Below are 24838 nucleotides of genomic sequence, written 5' to 3' on the forward strand. Positions count from 1 at the left end.
AACAGGATCAGAGTTCAAGGTTCCTAATGATAGCAATAGCACTGTATTCCTTTTTAGTTTGCCAAAAAGCTATTTTAAGACAGTTTCAGCCAAGCCTAGAAGAGATTGTAGTGCAAAGAGGACAATGAAACTTTTGTGTATGCATGTACGGTAGCATAATTGAAAACTGTGCACCTTCTGACAATAGTTGATCACACCGAGAACAGCATTCTCAATGACTCCATCAATGAATCAACAATAACAAAATACACAATCAAATGTGTTCTGTTATCCCTAATATTATCATACTATAAAATATGACAAATTAAAAATGTACAAACCCTAACCCTAACCCTAACCCTAACCATCAGAGTACCACGTTAAATGCCAGCCCCAACAATAGCCTAATTTTTGTCATTCTATTCCCATCAGGGGAAAAGCGCTAGACACGAGGCCTTGTCTCACGCGGCCAAACGTTTTTTGTAATTGTTTTTATGGGAACACACTGAGACAGAAAAAAATATATATAGAGTTGTTAAAGAGCTCCTATTCTGCCACCGTGTGTGATGTTGATTATTCATTCCAAGTTATTTAAAAAATCCACCCCTTCATGACAAGAGACCGGCGTACTCACCGAGCGCTAGGCTGTTCCATTCATCAGACTGCTAATGGCTAGCAAACATCACACCTTGTGGTAGGCTAAGGGGCCATTAAGGACTGTGCCGGCTAACAGGAGTAATGTATTACTCATTAAGTATCAGGGCCATGTGTCACGACTCTGGACCACACCAAAGAGCAGGCGCTGGTCGTCAAGCATGACCTGATTCATGAGCGCGGTGCCTCTGCTCCCAGAGAGGGTCCAAACTGTGACCCCGTGGTCACTGGTCCCTGATCAAACACCGGGCAGAGGTCAAGGGACACCGGGCCTGGCTGCATTTTCCCTAGATTCAAACGTGTGTCGGTAAAATCGTCTTGATTCCTGTTAGTAAAGTTGACACAACTGAATCTGGATTTGTATGGATTTTATCGATTTCTTCGTGCAACGTTACAGACCATCAATTCTTATTTATTATTAAGCAACCTCTAGCCCAGCGGATCATGCAGACTGAAGCCTGATTCAAACGGTTGTGTCGGGACAGGTGTATTAAGTTTTTAGAGTTTTCCACATAATAGACTTGAGTCCGATATGAATCGAGTTACGCTACATTATGTGTACTTTGCTCTCTGAAAAGTAGGGATGTCAGTTTTGGCCAATTTTGCTTTAGTTCCATTTCTTCAGGAGAAAAACGCAAAATAATGTTAAATGCAAGAAAGTGGCACTTTACTTTTAGTTCGGCGCTGCATTGACTCAATGAGCTTTGGCACCGAAAGTGTGTTTCAATATGTTTAGTCTCAGTAGCTCTCCACGGCATGACATACTCGGGCTCAAGGTACCGAACAAGCTCTATCAATCCCTTGCCCTCTCCCACACTGACTGTCGGTCTCCATCACTCGGCACACCCACTGGGTGACGGCCTAGGACCGGTGCACATTACACTTTCTCCCCCCTGGCTGGCAGCAATGTGATCTTTGGCTGCGAGTCATCCTCAGACATGACACCCGGGTTCTTAATGTGCTACAGCATTTCGCTAGTAGTACCACTAGTACACTGAAGAGTAGCATCACACAATTTACCTTTGACTTTGTTGCCTTTGTTAAGGAAATGGTCCCACACCGAGCTTCAATTTAATTGTATTGTAAGTATTATTGTCCCAGACTAGGACAATGTGTTTAGGCAACAATGAGTCATTCACGACCCATACCAATGCCGCCTGGTAAGATACACACACACATACCTGTATGGTAGAACTTCCCAGAGAAGCCCAGGTTGAAGGTGAAGTTGGAGATCTGGGAACGCAACTGGTTCTGAGTTTCTAGAAGTTTCTAGGGAGACAGACAGAGAGACAGTTAGACGGACAGACAGACTGAGTGTGAGACAGACCGACAGGCCGAAAGGCAGAAATACTGTGAGACAGCTATATGGAAGGGACGGACAGAAAGATAGAAAGGAGAGGAGGGAGAGGAGGGTAGGAGGGGCAGACAGAAAGACAGAAAGACAGCTAGAAAGTTAGAAAAGCAAGCAGAAAGATAGAAAGACAGAAAAAGAGAAAGACAATCAATTTGGTAATTCAGAGGGACCGATTGGCCATGAGATCAAAAGCAGACATTTGGAAAAACCCACAGACAGTCAGTTAGACGGTTAAATTGAGCTGTATTGTGGGGACTATAGAGATAGTAGATAGAATGCAGCAGGGAGTTCCATTAGAAAACATGAAACTGCTCACAAACTGACAGGATGTGTGTGTGTGTGTGTGTGTGTGTGTGTGTGTGTGTGTGTGTGTGTGTGTGTGCGTGTGTGTGTGTGTGTTTGTGTGTGTGTGTGTGTGTGTGTGTGTGTGTGTGTGTGTGTGAGTGTGTGTGTGTGTGTGTGCTACATGTGAAGGATGATGTGGGTAGTATGTGTGTGTGTGAGTGTATTAAATATGGGTGGATTGAGACAAGGTCACAGTTGTGCTATACCAAATGGCCATCCCCAGTGTACACACACATGGAATCACACCCACACACACACACACACACGCGCGCACACACAGTCACAGATGGAAACTTGAGAGTGGATGTGATATGGATTGTTGCTGTGCATTTAAACAACATGCTTGTTGATCCTCTAAGCCCTTCCCTCCTCCCCCTCTCTCTCTCCCCTCCTTCTTCCTCCTCCTCCCCCTCTCCCTCTCCCCTCGTCTTTTCCCCCCCATCACCCTCCCCCTCTCGTCATCCCCCCTCCTCCCCTCTCCCCCATTCCCTCCTCCCCTCCTCCAGCCTCTTACACCCTCCTCCACCCTCCTCATCTTCCCCATCCCCTCTGCCTCTTCTCCTCCACCCTCTTCTTTTCCTCCTCATCCTCCCCTCCTCTCCCTCTCCCTCTTCCTCCTCCACCCTCCTCCCTTCCGCCCCTCCTCCCCCTCTCTCCTTCTCTCCTCCACTCCTCTGGATGGAATCAGGATGCTCGCTCCTTATTTAATGACTTCATTAGCTGGATGGCCTTTAAACAAAGCCTCTGTAATGAGTGTTAACCCGCACACACAAACACACACACACACACACACACACACACACACACACACACACACACATGCCATGGTCCATGGCGCACACGTGCACATGTGCACACGTGCGCTCCAACACAGAGAGAGTCGGCGCGAGAGTTAATGAAGGTCGGTGAATTGGACGACTCTCGAGACGGGAGCTAATAACCTCTGCTCACATGCAGCTTCCTGCTCCTCACACCTCCTCTTCCTCCTGCAACGGCTCCTCCTGCGCCTACTGCTCATTCAGCTTCTGCATCAGACACCTCTCCCTACCTCCCTTTTCTCCTCATTCCCTCTCTATCGCGTCACCTCGGCTCGCTCTCTCTCTGTCTCTCTCTCTCTCTCTCTCTCTCTCTCTCTCTCTCTCTCTCTCTCTCTCTCTCTCTCTCTCTCTCTCTCTCTATCAAATTCAAATTCAAAAAAGGCTTTATTGGCATGACTATTGTGGTAAACCAAACAGTGTTGAAACAGTGAGGCCTGGTGTAGAATGTCATTTTGTCATGTTGTGGCAAGCTGAAATAAACTGTCCTGCGAGGACGGAGCTCTCTTTTCCCTCTCCCATTAATATTTGTAGTTGGTCTACATGGGAGTTTTTAAAATGTGGGTGTTTTTGGCAAAATTTGCTAAAATATATTTCGCGGACATTTTTGAATTTGGGGCAGTGTAGAAGGAAGTGCTGCTCGGTCTCTACAGCAGCTTCTTCACACTGCTGGCACAGCCGCTCCTCTTTGGGCAGCCATCATTTCTTATGTCGGCCTTTTCTATGGCCAGCCTGTGAGCGCTCAGTCTGTACTTGGTTAACATCACTCTGTGTCTAACATCAGTCACTGTGGTCAGGTAGGGGGCTACAGTGTACTGTCTTTTTAGGGCCAGATAACACTGCATTTTGCTCTGTGTGCGTGTTTTAGTGTTCCAATGGGTGAGGTAGGTTTGTTTCTGATGTGTTATAATTTGGTTGAGTCTAATTGATATGCTCGCCGACTGGTCCTGAGGCAGAGCAGAGGGGAAACCTGTCTGTGGACAGAGCCTCAGGACCAGCTGAGTGAGGGGACTCCTGTTCATCTCTTTGCTTTGCAGGGCTTTGTGCTTGAAGGAGTGGGGGTCACTTTGTTTTAGATGTAGCCAATATTTAATTTATCGTTTTTGGATTTTTAATAGCAGGGGATACTGGCCTAATTCAGCTCTGAAGGTGTTGTTAGTGGTTGTCCTGTGTACCTGCAGAATGCTTTTACAAAATTCAGTGTTTGCAATTTCAATTGGATGTTTTTCTCATTGGTCAAAAAGTTGGTTTGTTTGTGGGCCCCACACTTCACTTCCATAGAGCAGGATGTGTTCAATAATTGCTTGAAGTAGTTTGAGCCGAATTAGAATTGGAATGTAAATTTGTCTTTTGATTGCATAAAAAGCCCTGCGTGCTTTCTCTCTCAGTTCATTGACTGCTGAATTGACACTTCCAGTGGAACTTATTTTCAGGCCTAAATAATTATATTCTAAACAGTTTTCTATTTTATGTGTTCCTATTGTGAAGTGCAATGTGTTTCCCAGACATCTGGGTCTTTTCTGGAATATCATGGATTTTGTTTTCTTAATGTTAACAGCCAGGGCCCAGGTCTGACAGTAACGGTCTAGTAGGTCTAGACTCTGTTGAAGTCCTTCTTTTGCGGGACTTAACAGTATTAAATCATCTGCGTAAAGCAGGAATTTGATCTCGGTGTTGTGGAGAGTGAGACCAGGCACTGTGGACTGTTCCAGAATAGAGGCCCGCTCATTTATGTAAATGTTGAACAGTGCAGGTGATAGACAGCAGCCTTGTCTCACTCCCCGCTCCTGAGAAATAAAATCTGTTCGTTTGTGTCCAATCTTGATGCCGCACATGTTGTTTGTGTACATTGATTTCATTATGTCATATGCTTTACCCCCTACACCGCTTTGAAGAAGTTTGTAAAGTCTCTCTCTCTCTCTCTCTCTCTCTCTCTCTCTCTCTCTCTCTCTCTCTCTCTCTCTCTCTCTCTCCTTGCTCCTATCCTATATAACAGGGGTCGGCAATGGCGGCCCGCGGGCCATAACTGGCCCGCCAGACATAATATCTGGCCCGCCTGATTATTCTGAAGTTATATGACTTTTGTTTTTTTTCTGAATATCGAATATCAATATCTGTTAGCTTAAATGTAAAGGGCTGGATACAGTGAACTTTCTTTTGTTTCATAACCGTTTTTGAATTTAATTGTATCAAATCCTGCTACTACTCCCGGAGGGTTAGAGACACACTCGCCACGGTCACGCTTAAGCTGCGAGGGGCTGAGGGGGAGTTATTGGAAACTATGCAATATTAAATAAAAATGGAACCCCCCTCTATAGGCCTATATACAACAACCATGGCAACCCAACATTACGTATTTTTGTGTGATACTGCAGGTAGAGAAAGGCAGGAAGGTCCAACAACCAAAAGTCCACAAAAGATTTAAGACGCCAAGCTCTGAGACTTTGCTGTTTAACGGAGGTAGAGTCTCTGATGAGGCTACTTCACCTATAGCTCTTCTAACGGTGAGTAGGCTAGGAACAAAGGTTTGTGTGTGTGCGCAGTCAATCAGCACCCGCTGTGGTTTGTGTGTGTGTGTGTGTGTATGTGTGTGTGTGTGTGTGTGTGTGTGTGTGTGTGTGTGTGTGTGTGTGTGTGCAGTCATTCAGCATCCGCCGTGGTGTTTGTGTGTGTGTGTTGTGTGAAGTGAAGTGAAGTGTTTTACGAGTGGTTGGCTGCTTTTTTAGGTGCGCACTACTGCCCTATCTCCAACAAAAGGCCTTTCTACACTGCCAAGCCGGTTCGGTCGAGGCTTGGCACGCCCAGCGATTTCACCATCTTATTTAAAGTTTCCTGTGTAAAACCGAGGGTGTAAAATCCCCCGTTCGTCACGGCGCGGGCTTTCTTGTTTCACTGGAGAATGCGGGGCTGCGCACAGAGTCTAGACCTCTTTAGAATAATTTGCATATTCCCGAATGTTTTTATTTTTTTATGAATGAAGACAAGAATGAGTTCACATGAGTGTAGGCTACAAACGCGATTAACTATTTAGAAGTGCAAAAACGCAAACATATTCTTTATTTTGCTGACCACTTTTGGGTTAGGGACGGGTTAGGGTTTTTTATCCCGACAAAAACTCATAAGGACAGTTCCTCTGCGTCTCTCTCGTAGATCGCACCATCTTTCAACGACTTTGTTTAATGCGACTGCATAACCTTCTCTCACATGATCAGCAGCTCGCGGATTTCACTTTCTCTTCAGTTAGAACTGCTCATGATGATATCGCTGCGTTGTCTCTGTGGAGACAGTGCAGCAACACCTCTACCCAACGTGATCAGGCATGACATTTACGTGATTAGGGCATACACTTGTTTATATGTACGTCTTTTAAGAGCCATCTAGTGCTTGGTAGGCATATGACTAAGCCAGCTGATGGGCCTGTGTCGCGTATCCAGATGCACTTTCATTAATCAATTCCTTGAACTAGCCTTTGATAATGTTCTGGCCCGCCACCTACTGGCTGGAAAAAAATTGGCCTGAGGCCAAACTTAGTTGCCGACCCCTGCTATATAACTTCAACTTTCTTTCTCTCCCTCTTTCTCTCTCTACCCCTTCCTCCAACTCTCTCTCTGAATCTGTCCCCCCCTTCCCTGTTTCTCTCCTCCCCTGTCCCCCTCTCTCTCCTTCCCTTTTTTTTTCCTCTAGCCTCTGTCTCTCTCTCTCCCGAACCATCTCTCCCCCATCTATCTATCTCCCCCCTCTCTCTCTGAGTGTCTGCCGTTTTGCTCTCATGTTTCCCAGCTTCTAATAAATCTGAAGATGTTCCCTTTCTAAGCCCTATCAAGCTGACACACCCACCAATCCTATATCCCCCTTCATGACCGTTCCCCCTAGCTCTGTCCTCTCTCTCCCCCTCTCTCTCTACCGTTCCCCCTAGCTCTGTCCTCTCTCTTCCTCTCTCTGTCCTGCTCACTAAGTCCCCCCCCCCCCCCCCCTCTCTCTCTCTCTCTCTCTCTCTCTCTGTTTTGTCTACCTCTACAGTCTTGCTATTTTTCCACCAGTGTGTCCTTATCTAAGGTTCGGACTCCAACACACTCTGCCACTCTGTGCACTGGCCTGTGTGTTGCACCGTAGACAATAGACCCTTTACCCAGAGGAGTCCTCCTCTGACTAGCACCACTAGTGGAGAGGATGTCTACTACTTGGGACCTGTGTTGGTCCATCGATGGTGCTGCTGTCAAAGGGCCTTAACTTCTATCAAATATGTAAGATCATAATTATATATATGGAAAAATAATGGTATATACATTTATATATATATGTATGCATATATATATATATTCCTCTCTATAATATAATAAAATATTTAAAAGATATTGATTGCTGATTAAAGGGATCTTCCTTTGGATTCTTTTAACTCACCCAAACTCTCATGTGCTATTTTTACCAAAATCACCAAAATGCGCACACACACACACACACACACACACACACACACACACACACACACACACACACACTCACAAACTGAGTCGCATACACGCACACACACACACAAACACTGCCCCCCCGACACACACACACAGCGGCTTTATTGGCTTTAATGTAATCTTGTAGAAGATGGCAGCCTGCTGACAGATGTGCACAGCTCCCTAATCTGATCCTCTGTCTCCTCTGTTATGATGAGGCTTACATCTAGAGTTTGACCACACACACACACAGACACACACACACTTACACAGACTCACAAACACACACACACAAACACACGCAAACAGGCAAACACACACAAATACACCCACACACACACATGCAAACACACACAACACACAAACACAGCCTTACACACATACATGAATGCATGCGCAAACACACACACACACACACAAATATGAGCGTGCACACACACATTCTCACAAGCCCCGACACCCACCCCAACTGACACACACTCACAAAAACACTTGCAAAGTATTTAAATTGAATTTGTTGTTGAATGTTTTGCATTTTAACTCAATATGCTTCCCAATGCGGTTGGCATTATTAACATTCTTGCTTTAGCGTATGTATGTGTGTGTGTGTGTGTGTGTGTGTGTGTGTGTGTGTGTGTGTGTGTGTGTGTGTGTGTGTGTGTGTGTGTGTGTGTGTGTGTGTGTGTGTGTGTGTGTGCGCGCGCGTGTGTGTGTTTATCTCTGTGGGAAACTGTCTGGGAATTTACATTCAGTATTCATAAGTGATCAAGAGATGCTTATCTACAGGTGAACCCAACTCTCCTCAGTCAGTAGCACACACACACACACACACACACACATACACACGTAATGTGACCTTCCACAGATTGCGGACTGGAGGCACCAATGCCAGACCAGTAATGGTCTGGCATTGGTGACTCCAGTCCGCAATCAAACATAAACACAAACACATGACGCAAAATCTTTTCTGTATTCAATGACCTGCTTGAAGTACTCTTTGCAGTCAGATCACCTGACCTTTCAAGAACCAATAGGCAAATGATCTGTTGCTCATTGTGCCTCAGAAAGGGTTTAGTTGGTCTTCCATTATTAACAAATACATTTACATATTGTAATTTCGTTTTCACCCAAAGAGACACACAAGTGAGGATGAGCCTGACAGACACGATCAATATTATCTAACCCTAACGACCAAAACAATGCAAGTGCTCCATCACCAACAGGGGTGAGTGCAAAGTCTCAGTTTATAGATGGACAGAGATCATAAAGCAAAGGGCGTTCTCAACGACATCCAGTTCAATCCATCAACATTGAAAATGGAAAAAAGAAGAAGGGCTCAAAAACAGCAAAGTGCAGTTTGTGAATGAACAACAGCGACCACCGCACCGCTCCGCCCTGACACACTCCACCGTCCCAGCAACAGCACTACCGCACCCCTCCGCCCTGACACACTCCACCGTCCCAGCAACAGCACTACCGCACCCCTCCGCCCTGACACACACCACCGTCCCAACAACAGCACTACCGCACCCCTTCACCCTGACACACACCACCGTCCCAGCAACAGCACTACCGCACCCCTCCGCCCTGACACACTCCACCGTCCCAGCAACAGCACTACCGCACCCCTCCGCCCTGACACACACCACCGTCCCAGCAACAGCACTACCGCACCCCTCCGCCCTGACACACTCCACCGTCCCAGCAACAGCACTACCGCACCCCTCCGCCCTGACACACTCCACCGTCCCGACAACAGCACTACCGCACCCCTCCGCCCTGACACACACCACCGTCCCAACAACAGCACTACCGCACCCCTCCGCCCTGACACACTCCACCGTCCCAACAACAGCACTACCGCACCCCTCCGCCCTGACACACTCCACCGTCCCGACAACAGCACTACCGCACCCCTCCGCCCTGACACACACCACCGTCCCAACAACAGCACTACCGCACCCCTTCGCCCTGACACACTCCACCGTCCCAACAACAGCGACCACGGAGGACTCGTCACGAGAAACATGGCCCCGTGTGATGCGAGTGTTGCTCGGTATATTTGAATCATTGATGAAGAACACTGAGGCGGAATCCTTGACCCGCGCATGTTGTTTACACCCCTTAGTGCTGGCGCTGTGCTGTCGACTGAACATTCGTGTTGGTGAGAATTTCTCTTTCGTTGTTTTGGTTGTTGTATGCTGCTTTGTGTGGTGCAATGAACTGAACTATCTTATCTGGAACTGATAATACATCTCCACAAACATTACCCTGGTTCAATAAAAGGTTCAGGAAAAAGAGAAAAAATAATAAATGATCCGGTTTTTCACTAAGGATCCAAAGCTCAACCACGTGGAATTAGTTTTTTGAAACTACAGACGCATCCCCTGAAAACAATGAGACTAGACGTAGAGGAGGAGGCTAGGAGGGGATGGGGAGTTGGAAGCGTTACAGAATGCTACATAGGACGCGTGAAGCCTGAAGATGAAGGGAAACAGACAGGATTAGCAATTAGAGATACCTCCCTCCATCTCATGCCCAGCACCACAGCTGGCTACCGGCTAACTGCATAGTGAAAGTGTGTGCGTGTATGTGTGTGTGTGTGTGTAAATATGTTTTTGTGTGTGTGTGTGTGTGTGTGTGTCTGTGTCTGTGTGTGTGTGTGTGTGTCTGTGTGTGTGTGTGTGTGCACAAGTCTGTACGTACGTACCTGTGTGTGTGTGTGTGTGTGTGTGTGTGTGTGTGTGTGTGTGTGTGTGTGTGTGTGTCTGTGTTTGTCTGTGTGTGGTTGAGTGGTCATTGTCAGAAGACTTGCCAGTTAGACAGTAGGCTTGAAACCCCTGGGAGACAGGCATCTGGACAGTTGGCATTCATCAAACCTTCCTCCCTACCCCTTCGCAAATGTATTCCCATTCTGTCACTCTCTGCCTCTACCCCCGTCTTTCTCCCTCCCGCTTGCCCCCCTCTCTCACTCTCTCTCCCCCTCTGTCTCCCTCCCTCTCCCTCCGTCTTCCCCGTCCCTTTCCCTCCCTCCTCTTTCTCCCCTCTCCCTCATTCCTCTCCCTTCCTCTTCCCCGTCTCATTCCCCCGCTCTCTCTCTCCCTCCCTCCCTCTCTGCAACTCTGTCTCTCTCTCTGTCCCTCCTCTCTGTCTCTCTCTCTCCCTCTCTCTCTCTTTCTCTCTCTCTCTCTCTCCCTCTGTCCCTCCTCTCTGTCTACCTCTCTCTCTCTCTCTCCCTCCCGTCAACTCTCTCTCCCTCTCTCTGTCCCCCTCTCTCTCTCTCTCTCTCTTGCCATGAATAAATAATTCTGAGGACTCTCTGCCTGTGTGAGAGATTGGAGGGCACATTTTATTTAGTTATTTTCTACGCTTACATCCCTGAATGCATTCGGCCGGTGTTGCAACATGCTATTGTAGCCCAACCACGCATTAGTGACGCTCGCCCAGTGGAGATGAAAGGACGGATTCAAGAAATGTGTCACCCATGTAAAATAATAATTACGCGAATGAATTCATCCCCATGATTAATTGAAACAACCGGTTAGCTATAAATATGCACGCTGTGGACATGCGCACGTACAGTTCCTGACGCTGCTGTTCGGGCGAGAGCGAGAGACCTTTAAATGGGTCAGACGTTGTTAATGGGAGACGAGGAGAAGAGGGACCCGTCTTCTGTCGCGTGGCCCCTAGCATCCGCCCTCTGCAACCTCTAGGAGCCTCCCAACCTGTTAATTACGCGCGTTTACAGAAAAATGCCCTGGGTTATTTCCTTATTTCATTAGGAACTAATCCATGCACTCGTTCATTGACTCTGCGCCAGTCGCTGATACAATCTGCCACGAGGATGCTTCGTTTTGTTTTTTCTTTACTCCACATCCCCCAAGTGCTGACCTTAATCACGTGCAGATACACACCGAGTGTCTCGGAAGACTTTTTACCGGGCGAGATAAGGAGCTTTGCATGATAGGCATTCTACACCAACACCACCCTGCCTCCCCCCCTCCTCACCCCACTCCCCCCACCTTATTTATTTACAAGTAAACACTCTCTCTCTCTCGCTCTCTCGCTCTCTCTCTCTCTCTCTCTCTCTCTCTCTCTCTCTCTCTCTCTGATGAATTGTGGGTAATACTTAAACAATAAGTTTATAATAAGCAACCATTAATAAACATTTGATTAATTATTGTAATTGCTAATGATGTTTATGTTAACCAAGGTATTAACCCAACCCTAATTCTTTTGAATAAGAAATGAATGAATACCGTAGCTAACACGAACACCATCAGTAAATGATTACTAGACCAATAGTTAACTTTTAATTTACCGTTAGTTAAATGCTTATTAATGCATTAACAAAAGTTAATTAATGTTTAATTGTTGGACTGTAAAGTGTTACAGAGTAGTGCAGCAAGTATATATATATATATATATATATATACATATGTATATAGATAAAGACTGCAATGCTCTGTAACTATTCTATAACACTTTACAGTACAATTAACTAGCAGTTTTCGTTTTATGAACAATATGAACAATATTATATATTACAGTTATACGTTTTAACACCCAAACGGGACAGACTGTAAGAACTTGTGTTTCCTGCATTGCCTCCTTTATTGCATTTCTCTTTCGCTGACTGTCTGCGTTCTGCAGCCGCTACCAAAGCTATGCCACAACCTGTGGATTCAAACAGCTATGGGAAAACTTGCTGACAATGTTCAGTGGAAATCTTTATTTCAAATTCATTGTTATTTTCGTTTCCTACCCCACCGCAACCTGCCATTCGCATGTTCTTTAAAAAGAACATCACGCTGAAAACACATAACACATTTTGTCGGGCCGTTCTGTCTGTCTCTGATTGTGCACTTCACTGTAAGTGCATGTGACTGTGCTCGTGCACGTGACTGCGCTTGTGCACGTGAATGTGCTCGCGCACGTGATCGTGCTCCTGTCTGGCCGAGTGCCGGCAGCTTTTCCACCTGTATTATTTGTGAGGTCATGTTTGCTGACACTCCAAGGTGTCGCCCTGTCTGGTCAGAAGAGGAGTGAGAGAGAGTGGTAGAGAGAGGTAGAGAAAAGGGTGGGGGGGAAATTGGTACAGAGAAATGTGGAGAGAGGGGGTAGAGAGAGGTAGACAGAGGGAGGTTGAAAGAGAGAGGGAAGGTTTAGAAGAAGAGCTAAACATGGAGAAATGAATGAACAGAGAGGGGAAGATACAGAGCGGAGACAAAGAGAGTGGTACCGGTAAGCGAGAAAGGGGCGGTGCTAAGGTGGAGAGGGATACAGAAAGACAGAGGGAACAAGGAGAGACAGATTGGGAAGGATTGAGAGAAGAGTATGCAGAGGGAGAGAGTGGTGAAGTGCTGGGTTAAGGTGGGGAATAGAATTCAAAACGGTGTTCTCTGTAGGGGATGGCTAGAGCAGGCAGGCGAGGAGAGGAGGAGAGGGGAGGCAAGAGGAGGTAAAGTGAGAATGGAGGTGAGAGAGGTGATGTAAGACAGGACTCAGACAGGACCCTGAGGAACTGGGAGAGAGACTTTTACCCTTTTTCCACCAGAATGAACTGGTATATGCAGGTTTCTTAAACGTGGGGAAAACCCTCTAAAAATAGGGGGATGACTCTCCTCCTCTATCATTGCCAGCAGACAAGTGGGCCTCCCTGTTAGTTTCCTGGTTTGTCACGGTCAACAAGGTGAGTTAACAGTAGAAAAGAGGGTTTGTGAACAGTAGAAAAGAAAGCAAGTAGGTGAAGAAAGCAGCATGGAGGCCAGCGAAAATGCTACATTGGTTAACTTCTTCAGCCTCTTACTCTCTGCCGTCTATTTTGGGACAATACGAAGAACAAAATTGCTTTTGCTCGTTGTTCCTGTTTATTGACCTGCCAACGTCCGTAACTTCAACACAGCAGAAAAGGGGCAAAAATGTGTGAGTCTACCCGGATGTCATGTTTCCACCGCTGCTGATTTGAGCTTGAGCCGACTACTGCAGAGTCATTTGTCCCGGGGATGAATACCGATCGTAACCTTTCCCACTAAAGACAATAGCCAGATGTTAGCCAGGTTTCTGTCCACTGGGAATGGGGCTATAAAGAGAGAGATAGAGAGAGAGGGGGAGAGAGAGAGAGAGAGAGAGAGAGAGAGAGAGAGAGAGAGAGAGAGAGAGAGAGAGGGAGAGAGAGAGAGGGAGACAATGAGAAACAAAGGAGAGGATGAGACACAGGGACAGGGAGAAAGAAAGGGAAGGAGACAGTCACACATTTAGAGAGATTGAGACATAGTAAGAGAGAGACTAAGACTGAGTGAGAAAGAGAGAGAGAGAGAGAGAGAGAGAGAGAGAGAAAGATAGAGGGAGGGAGAGAGATTGATATGGAAAGAAATAGACTGAGACTTACAGAGAGAGAGAGAGAAAGAGAGAGAGACAAACAAAGAGGAAGAAGAAAGGCAAACGTAAATGAAGGGTGTGCGTAGAGGACAAAATGCACATATACACACACATACACACAAGTATACACTCAAACACATGCACATCTGCACATCACCAATGGAGATTATGACTGACGCCATCGTTCATTTTAAGAAGAATCATCCACGGGGTGCGTGCGTGCCTATGTGCGTGGTGTGGGTGTGTGTGTGTCTGCGTCTGTGTGTGCGTATTTTTGCGGCCGTGCATGTGTGCTTGTGTGTGTGGGAGCGTGGGTTGAAACTAATGAAGATCCGAGTGAGAAGGAGGGTAGCATTTTAATTGGTCTCCCTCTCCCTCCCTCCCTCCCTCCCTCCCTCCCTCCCTCCCTCTCCCCCCTCACCCATCCTCTCTCTCTCTCCCTCCCTCCCTCCCTTCCTCTCTCCATATCCCTGTCTGCCTCGTTTTACCTCTCCCCTTTCCTCCTTCTCATTCGATCCTCCTCCTCGAGATGGAAAATAAACCTGATGTGGGTTTTACACAAATGTCCCGTGGCTGTAAATGTGGCTAATCAATTATTAATAAACAATCTTTAAAACCTCTCCACGGGGAGACCCCGCTAGCGTTCTTCTGTTTTGCCGTGATGGAAACAATTAAATATGTTTTAAGTATAGTCTGGAGGAAGGAAGGAAGATCATTTACTTTCTTATTTATTTTGATATTGATTTGAAGCCTGTTTGTTTGCGCGCTGCGAACACAGTCTGTAAACATGTGGAGAGAAACTGGATCATTGAGTCGATGAGGAGAGACTCGTGTTCAACACTTAATTATTAGCGTCAGTTTATCAAAAGACAGGTTGTTAAAGCATTGAGACGAAAGACAGGGGACTGCTGTCGCAACTGCTTGCATGAAGTGTGTGTGTGTGAGCCTGAGATTGCAGGCCAATGTGCATTAATATATGCCACACACACACACACACACACACACACACACACACACACACACACACACACACACTCAGACACACGCTTTAAGATGAAGTCATGTTCAAGCTGTAATCTGACAAAGCTTGCAGAAGCTTCTCATCTCCAGGGGGTGATGTAAGAAATCACAAAATGCCTCGTCCTCCCTCTCTTCTTATATTCCCTGCCTTATTTCAGCGGCCCTTTGTGGTTTCCATGTTCAGTTAACTGCATAACCGCCCCCTTCACTTTTTTTTTGTTGTATTATTTAAATCTCTTTTGAATCTGTAGGTTATCGAAATACAAGTCTATGAGGTTACACACGATACAATCTCACATTATTACAATGCTACACTTTTTTGTGGGGAATGTTAACAATTCGCTGTTGGAGTCTTCACAATGCACAAAATACAACACAACTAAAGTTACAATTTAAGAAGTTTGACCACAAAATACTATGTATCGACTTTATCCCACTCTCTGACAATTAATTTGCTGTTTAAAAGGTACTCGACATTAGACAAAAGTGGGAAAGCAAAAACAAAAATAGCGAATGCAGGTGGAAAACACCATTCGCGGTTTCAAATGTTGGGGTTCTCTCTCTTTCGCTACCCCTCCCGTTGTCACTCCCTCCGTGTTCAATCTGAGCTCTCTTCGCCACTGTGTTCATCTTTCGTCTTCCTTCATCTGTTCCCTACAACCCAATCTCACTCTGTTTCTCCCCTTTTACTCCCCGCTCCCACTCGTTCTCATGTATATTTATGTTGCAACACAAAAACCTCTGGCAGACTTAATTTGAAATCCTCCAGTCCGCAATATGTCAGTAAATGTGCATACGTTTTGTTATGTGTGCACATTTCTTGCACTACATTTTTTGGGAGCGATGCAAGCATGTGTAGCATCATTATGTACCTGGAAATATTGAAGAGAAAGGTTTTAATTCCACTGTCATGGCCGTACCATCTTGTGTTCATCCACATCACTGTGGATGTCTGGACTGTGCCCCAGTGCATGATGGGATGGAAGAGTTATAAAGCGACATTACACCTTTAACGTAAGGAGTGATTCTAACGCCCTAACACTCATACAAGTCACAAACTCGGAAGAAGAATACGATGAGGAAGAGGTAAAGGATAACACAACCAGAACGACATTGAGAAAAGATAAGTATTTTTTTCTTTTTTTAAGGACAATTTGGCGACACGCTATCCAACACATGTTACGGAATCCGAAATCCCTCCCATAGAAGGGAGGGCCACTCCCCGCAGTCAAAGCTTCCAGACCTTCTCTTCTCCGCTATTTTACACACATACAGAGACACACAAGCGCATACAACACTACACTTTACACATGTGACACAAGCCCCTGATGATGTCATTTACACAGCAATTTAAGCAGAATCTAGCACCATGAACCACCATTAACGACCACTAAATTACACACAAACACACACACAAACAGCATCCTAAGCTGGGACCATACATTAAAATCTTAATTAATACAATGTTTTATAGACCAATAAACCAAGGATGTTTTGCGCGTGCCGTGTCTGTGCGTGTGTCTGTGTATGTGTGTGTGTGTTTTTGTAAATGTGTGTGGTGAGATTGTGAGGAAGGCAAAGTGAGTCTGCAAGCCTATGAGTGCATGAATTTGTGTTTTGTATGGAATCCGTGTATTTGTGCACGCGTCATCTGTGCTTGTGTGCATGCCTCGCTGTGTATGTGTGCGCATGTGTTGGCGGAGAGTACTGTGTGTGTAAGTAAGTAAGTATATGAGTTTAGAGTGTGTGTGGGTAAAAGTGTGTGTTAAGTCAGCGTGCGTTTCAGTTGGAGGCTGTGTATGTGTTCGGGCGGTCTGGTAGTGAGAGAGAGTGTGTTGCGCGTGTGTGCGTGCTTGCATGCCCTTGTGTGTATCTGTGTGGTTGTGTGAGTTTGAGTGTGTGCAGGCTGCACGGCTGACTCCCTGATAGAGAGAACGTGGGAAAAGGGGAAAGAGGTCTATTCATCCTTTCACTCATTCACTCCCTCCTCTCTCCCTCTTTCAGCCTCTGCCTTTGTTCTCTAAATGGCCTCTTTACTTCTAGTAAAAACTCTAGTTGAGCTAAATACCCTCTTGTTGTACCCAAATACACACAAAAAGACACACACACACACATACATACAGATATACATGCACACCACACACACACACACAAACACACACACACAGATGTATGCATGCACACTCAGATATATGCACACATACACACACACACACACACACACACGGATGCATGCACAGGCGCATACAAACTCACACACACAAACACACACTTTGTGTGTGTTATTAAACAACACATGCTGCCCTTAGTTATCTAAGGACACAGCAGGCAACGGCTGCAGAAGCATACTATTCTCGACCAAACAGAGGTCGCAATGAAACGTGGACCCAACAAAGCATCAGCCTCGACCCTTCCACACAACGCTTCCCCTGATCCCCCCTCTCCCGCTCTCCCTTCCTCTCCTCCAAACACAAAACACAAAACACACTTCTGCCTAAAAAAACACTCCTACCTTCACGTCTTTGGTGTTCATGCGTGTGCCCTCCTTCCCCACGAAGATATCGTCGATGTCCACCAGGATGTGGCGGTCCAGCCCGAGCGTCAGCTTCCTGTCCGTGAGGTACGCGATGGCGTCCACCAGGATGAGCCTGTGGAGCCAGTAGCCCAAGCCCTGGCCAAACAGCACCCTCCTCACCCCGTCGTACAGACCCATGTCCTGCACCACCGTGGCCTGGAGGCCCAGGCCTAAAGCGCCTGGGGCCGGGTTATCCCCACTGCCCGCCCCGGGGGCTCCCTCCCTGGGCCGCGCCTGCAGCACCGCCTGGTAGGACGAGTGGTTGGTGTGGAAGGAGGTCCAGTCCTCCCCGGGGAGAGTTCCCTGGTCCGTGCCAGGCTTGGTGAGGTGCAGCAGGGGGGAGGAGGGCGCCACGCGGCAGTCCCGCAGCGCCTGGTTAGTCCTGAGGACCAGGGGGAGGCCGCGCAGTTTGAGCAGCGGCGGGGAGTTCTCGTTGGAGCGGTAGAAGCCGATGACGCCCACGCGGTACTCGGTGCAGTACTGGTGCAGCAGCTGCCGGTTCCACGTGTCCACGTGCGCGTACTTGAGCAGGTTCTCGTAGACGATGAGCGCGTAGCGGCCGCGGCCCGCGTCCGTCAGCGGGGGGAGGTCCCCCTTGCCCGGGGCGATCTCCACGTGGAAGCGGAAGCGGGCCGACTCCAGGGTGGCCACGATATCCTGGCCCAGCTGGGAGTACTGGGACTCCACCAGCACCAGCACCACGGGCTCCGTGGGGGCGTAGGTGTGGGGCGGCACTGGTGGGTAGGGGTTGGGCAGGGGGCGGTACGGGGACAGGGGGAGGGGCTGGGAGCAGGCCGGCTCGGCCGGTTGGCCCAGCTGCAGCGCCGGGGAGGAGTTGGTGAAGAGGAAGTAGGCGGAGAGGAGGAGCGAGAGGAGGCAGCCGGAGGCCAGCAGGAGCAACAGGCGCCGCAGGTGGCGGCGGACGCGCACGGCCACTGTCATCGTGTGTGTGTGTGCGTGCGTGCGTGCGTGCGTGCGTGCGTGCGTGCGTGCGTGCGTGTGTGTGTGTGTGTGTGTGTTGATGCGTGTCTGTATGTGCACGAAATGTGACAAGTGAAGAGACAAATTATGTGATGAGGATGGGATTTCTACAGCCAAGAAGAGCCTCTGGTCTGTGTGTGTTTGAGTCCATATGAATGTGAGTGTGTGCCAGTGTGTGTGTTTGGGTCTGTTTAAGTGTGTGTTTGTGTGCGCGACCGTGAGTGTGTGTTTGAGTGTGTGATCGTGTGTGTGTGCGCGTGTGTGTGTTTGTGAGTGGGGGGGATCAATGACACTCAGGGTGTGTCATGTGACCATGGCAGGGAGACGAGGGAACTGTGCCTAATTTAAGGGGTCAAGGGTCAACGGAGCGGGAAAGGGGTTGTAGAATCCAGCCTTCTCCTTCTGGTCCTCACGAAGGGGTCAAACTCTCTCACACACGCACACACACACTCTCACAACCGAACACAGACGCAAACAGTCTCACACAATCTCACAGACCGCTGATTTATGTCTGCAGACAAAAGGGAAGAAGAGAAGAGTGGATTTGTTAAAGGAATCGGCTGGTTTGTAAAGACCCCAGGTTAATTGCCGACACAGTCCATTTTATTTCTCGTGGGGTACGCTCGAAATTGGGCAGGCCATCAATTGACATCCATTATGCTCCAACCAAGTGTTTAGCAGTTCCCATAGTTGTACAAGTGTTTTGACCAACCAAGTTAAGCGCATACAAAGTGCACTTGCTAGGTCACTTTCTCAAAATGTTCCCAAACTAACAAACAATAAAATCCACAATCCAAGTTCTGATTCTGTGTTTACACGCCACTGCGCAAGCTGACTGATTTAGAGACTGGGGCATGCAGACTTTAGAGTGACGATAGTGGCTGTGTTATAGGTCGTCTCCCAATTCTGAACTCTGAATGCAGAGCAACATTTCAATAAGTTGGGATTGGTTAGGATGGTGTGTATTGTTTCTGAATTAAACAGAGCACACGCAGCAGTGAGACACAACTGTTGCCAACAAACATATTTTTTTACGTTAAATGGCCTAGTCCGTGCTCAAAATGGCCTTGAGCATGGTTGGGGAATTTGAATCAAGGTGTGGATTTTCTTTTGTTCGTTACGCTCCACTGGTGGCGCTGGACTGGCTCGAAGGGGAAAAAGTTGACAGTCTTGTTCTATGTTCATTCATTCAACCGGGAACTGAGCACCTAATTTTGAATCGGGAGTTTAAATCAGCAAAAAGAAAATACCTCCTCCTTTGCTTAGCCTCGCAACTTATTGAAATCTTGCTCTGCGTTCTGAATTCAGAATCATCACAATGCCTTAAACGCAGCCAGGATTTCTGCTCAGAATTCTAAGTGTGTGCCGTATTTTCTCCAAGTCTATGAGCGTCAAACAGTGTGGTTAAGAGGTAAACACAGAATCGATTTGTGGATTTGTTCGTTTGGCGGTTCTATTGGAAAAAGCTATCTAGGGTAGTTCATATGCTCTTACCTGGGTTGGAAAAACCAAAGATACAGCTAGGGGAGCAGCTAAACACTTGTTTGGTTCGAAGGCTTGCCAACTGCTTTATTTTGAACACGCCCACAGCGCAAGAGGAGATGAATCGAACAAAGACCCCAGCTGATTTGCATTTCATCAACAATTAACATGGGGTCTTACCAGACCGGCCAAATCCTGCAAGCATGGCCAGGTAGTCGCATTCATTACCTCTGTTTGTGTCTGTGTTTAGTTGTTTGTTTGTGTGTTCCTCCTGTGTGTGTGTGTGTGTGTGTGTGTGTGTGTGTGTGTGTGTGTGTGTGTGTGTGTGTGTGTGTGTGTGTGTGTTGGTTTGTTTGTTAACACGCACGTCCCCGTATGTGTGTGTGTGTGTGCATGTGTGTCCCTATGAGTGTGTGTGTGGCATGTCCCAACTAAGTTGTAGCACCTCAGGGAGTGTGAGGGCACAGCTGGCAGCCAGAGAGCTGATTGAAAACAACCTGCAGCCTCCGGGCTGAGCCAACCTCTGGTATAGACACACACACACACACACACACACACACACACACAGATGTGTAAGGAAACACGCATTCACATAAACCCATTAGCAAACGGATAGATGGGTAAGTGTGCTCACACATACATGCACACATACCGACGCTCACACATACACCTGCATAAAAACTCACATGGGAACACACATACACACAAACAGACACACACACACACACACACACACACACACACACACATGGATTCTCTCACACACACAGAAAGACACTTGCTGCAGAAAACATAAAGTGACACGGCCGTTAAACGAGCACGTAAAACGTCCCGAAATAAACAACAGCTGCCTGTTTATCTGCTTATAGGAAGGGAGAGACAGGGGGAGAGGGGGGAGGGAGACAGAGAGAGAGAGAGGGAGGGGAGAGAGAGAGGGAGGGGAGAGAGAGAGAGGGAGAGGGAGGGGAGAGAGAGAGAGAGAGAGAGGGAGGGGAGAGAGAGAGAGAGAGAGAGAGGGGAGAGGGAGAGAGAGGGAGCGAGGGAAAAAGAGAGAAATAGAGTGAGAGAGAGGGGGAGGGAGAGAGAGATAGAGGGGGATGAAGTGAGAGAAAGCAAAAGGTAGAGAGGGCGGGGGGAGGGAGAGAGATGTGGTCAACGGCTGTACAGCGATGGCTGCTACAGCAGAGCGGGCCTGTGTGTCCCTCTAATATGACTGCCGTCCTAATTCCTGAACTCTTAATCAAGTGAATTAACCAGCGAATCAAGTTCACTTCCCCCCCCCCCCCCCCCGCCTGCACCCCCTCCCTGCTAGTCTAATCGTATACGAGGAGAGGGTGGAGAAAGAGGAACACAGAGACGGAGAGACAAGGAGAGAAAGGTAGGAGGGGGAGATAGAGAACTGAAAGTGAGAGAGGTCAAACAGAGGGAGAGAAAGAGAGAGAGAGCCAAAACAATAACAAGGCAAAGAGGACAAGGAGAGAGGGGAGATAGGGGGAGGTATGATAGAGAGCTTGTTAGAGAGAGGGATAGTGAGTGACAGAGATAAGACAGAGAGACAGAGACAGAGAGAGAGGGAAAGAGACAGACAGAGAGACAGAACAAGAGAGAGAGAGAGAGAGACTGTGAGAGAGATGGCGGGAGTGAAAGCATGAAGTTACAAGAGGCGGAAGAGTGCAGGAGCAGAGAGACGGAGCGGAGAGCTGGAGAACAGAGCTCTGGTGGAACAAAACGCGATGAATTATAGAGAGACAAAAAGAGAGGGATTAGCATGTTAATGTATAGCTCGTAGAGAGGAGAAAAGGCCCTGTCTCCTTCCTCTGCGTCTCCCTCCCTCTCCCTCCTTCTCCCTCTCCAAAGGGGCCAAGGATAATATCTAAATTTCATGCCATGAAGATTTATTTTAAAGAGATCATAATGAGACTTTATTTCCATGCAAGGTTGTTTGTTTCTTAAAGATACAATTAGGCGAATTTCAGAGCGAACTGAAGCGACTGAATGGATAGTTGGGTATCGGGTGGCCAGCCTATGTTGAATGAGAGAGAGAGAGAGAGAGAGAGAGAGAGAGAGAGAGAGAGAGAGAGAGAGAGAGAGAGAGAGAGAGAGAGAGAGAGTCAGAGAGAGAGTCAGAGAGAGAGAGAGAGGGTTGTTTGTAAGTAATTCAGACGGACAGAGGGTTTTTGCTCTGCAGTGTTAGAAAGCCCCCCGCAGTGAGAGCTGAAATAACCCCCAGCCTCACGTGCTGCCGTTGGAGGTGGGCTAATGGTTCCGCTGGTGTTGGTGTCTCGCTGCGGACCTCCGCGAGGGGGCGCTGAGATGGGACCCACAGCACAAAACTATTATTAGTTCGAGTTTTCGCTAAAAGTTGTTTTCTTCTTTATTGAATAAACATAAACAACATTTTTAAAATTTCGAATATTTAGACTAATTATAATATGCAGACCTATATAACAATTAATATAACATGTAGCATGGGAAAATGAATATCTTTTCCTGCGCGTGTCAACCTTTTCTCTTTAATTGATTGGTATAATACCTAACATATTTGCATAATTATACAGTATCATATTGATGCTATTAATGTTCTTGTTGTTGTTTTTGTTCGAATTATTTTTGTTGGTTTAATGGTCATTAGTGTTATTGATAATGATGTTTTATTAGCATTCACATTATTAAAAAAACAATATTCTCTCTCATTTTGGGAAGTTATACACTCCCCGATAAGGACCAGGATTTAAGGTGTATCGGCTGGACCCTGCATCCCATGCCGTCCTCCTGGTGAAAAGGGGACGGAGGGACGGGTCTGAAGCCGGATCAACGCAGATAGAATTTAAATTGATATAGATTGGATTGAAACATAACCAACTCGCGACGAAAGATCAGCTCAAAGTGCATGAGGATGCGACCGCGCGCCCCGAGAGTTTGTGCTTCCCCGTCTGTGTGAAAGCTATCCGTGAGTTTGCCGTGAATCGACAGCAGCTGTGGAGACATGGAGCAAGTGGGGTGCGTAGATCGGCTCGCCCACTTACCTCTCTACCCGGGATTCAGCCGCTGCCGCGTGATAAGCAGAGCCGGAGAGCCGTCCGTGTGATCCGGTGTCGAGGGGTGAGTTCCTGTCTCGCTGGCGCACCGCTCCGGTGTGTTCGGGATGCTAGCGCGCGGTTCCTGTGCCATCCTTTCCCTACCCAGCACTAGAGCACGAGAGGCGACCAGCCGTGATGATCCGCTCTACGCCCCCCATTCACCACTCCTCAGGCTCCCGTCTCACCCAGCGACACTATTGGGTCTCACTACAGGAGGGAGAGTTGGGAGGGAGGGAGGGCTGGGAAAGTAGCCAGCAGCGCGGAGTGTTATGACGATCACGGATCGCGGAGGAGAGAGAGCGAGGGAGACGAGAGACGCGCATGAAAGGACCGCACGTTTGCGAGTGACATCCCAGCCCAACTGTATCTCTGTTTAAGAGCACCTACACACACACGGACACACACACGGACACACACACACACTCACACACACACACACACACACACACATACACACACAAACACACACACACACACACACACACACACACACACACACACACACACACTAGTGGAGAGCGATGCGATGAGCAAAAGAGAGGGAGGAGAGTTAGAGAAGGGAGGGGGGGAGAGAGAGTAAGAGAGAGAAGAGAGGGAGAATCGGAGATAGAGTAATGGAGGATTGAAGAGATATACAATATAATTGGGTGATGAGAGGTGGAGGGAGAAAGTGAGGGAGAGAGAGGAAGTGAGAGAGGGAGAGAGAAACTAAAGGAGTAAGGAGGAGACAGAAAAGATTAGAGGCAGGGAGAATAAGGGAGAGAGAGAAAGGAGGGGGGACTTGAAGAAAGGAGGGTGTAGGAGCGAGAGAGAGATAGTGAGAGAGAGGGTGAGAAAAATGAGGGGCTAGGGAGAGTGAGGGAGGATGGAGGAGCAAGAAAGTGTAGGGAGGGTGGAGCACTAGTGAGTGACAGAGATAGAGAGAGAGGGTGAGAGAGAGTGGGGTGGATAGGGAGATTGAGAGAGGGTGGAGGAGGGAGAGAGAGGTGGGGAGGTAGGGAGAGTGATGGTTGGTGGAGGAGGGAGAGAGAGAGAGCGGTAGAAGACAGGACGGGCTGGGGGCGTGATTGACACAAACAGCGTTTTCCTCGGGCATCAGTGATCGCCGCCCCGGTGAAAGCTCTCGCCAGTTAGCCCGCTTTTTTTTTCCCCTCCTCCAGGATGCAGAGGGTCACAGGCGGATGCACAGCGGCGCGGGCTAATTCAGCACACCACGCTAATCTCCGTGATGTCACTCCAAACAACTTAGTGGTTGAAGGGTGAGTGTGTGAACTGAGCAGGGCCTCCCTGGTACAACCGTGGAACATGAATATGTTAACATTTTTGTAAACTGTGGACTGAAATGTATAACTATGGCCCGAGATTAGCTCCATGCGAGCCGTTTCTCTTTAATACAGATCATTGGGGAAGAACTCATCCACGTGCACACACAGAGTTGACGCACACATACACAGAGATGCGCGCATGCACACACGCACGCGCGCCCGCACACACACGCACACACACACACACACACATACATTGCATTCTTTTACTGAGCTGGTTAAATCTGTATCTATTGTGCTAGCTGGGAATTTTCCAAGTAGCCTGTAAGATACAGAACATTGTTTCCTTCAGTGTATCCTGATTTAAACCTTGTGAATAAATTCTCTCTCCCTCTCTCTCTCTTGCTCACTCTCTCTCACACACACTCATACTGATATTAACATAAACAATAATATTAA

General features: G+C 47.6%; 1 protein-coding gene across 3 annotated transcripts in view; it reads right to left on the reverse strand.

Moving 5' to 3' along the window:
* The window catches only part of ndst3 (N-deacetylase/N-sulfotransferase (heparan glucosaminyl) 3), a 57308-nt gene extending 34106 nt beyond the window's left edge, over positions 1–23202 (reverse strand). For all 3 annotated transcript variants that reach the window (XM_079729238.1, XM_079729237.1, XM_079729239.1), the window contains exons 1-3: positions 23061–23202; positions 17509–19063; positions 1815–1902 (exon numbers count right to left, since the gene is read on the reverse strand). In XM_079729238.1, coding sequence (XP_079585364.1) covers positions 1815–1902; positions 17509–18513 — 1093 coding nt within the window. In that variant the 5' untranslated portion in view covers positions 18514–19063; positions 23061–23202. The remainder of the gene's footprint in view (positions 1–1814; positions 1903–17508; positions 19064–23060) is intronic.
* Positions 23203–24838: the final 1636 nt, after the last annotated feature.

Source organism: Pollachius pollachius (assembly GCF_949987615.1).
Source record: "Pollachius pollachius genome assembly, chromosome: 2".
Taxonomy (NCBI): Eukaryota; Metazoa; Chordata; class Actinopteri; order Gadiformes; family Gadidae; genus Pollachius; species Pollachius pollachius.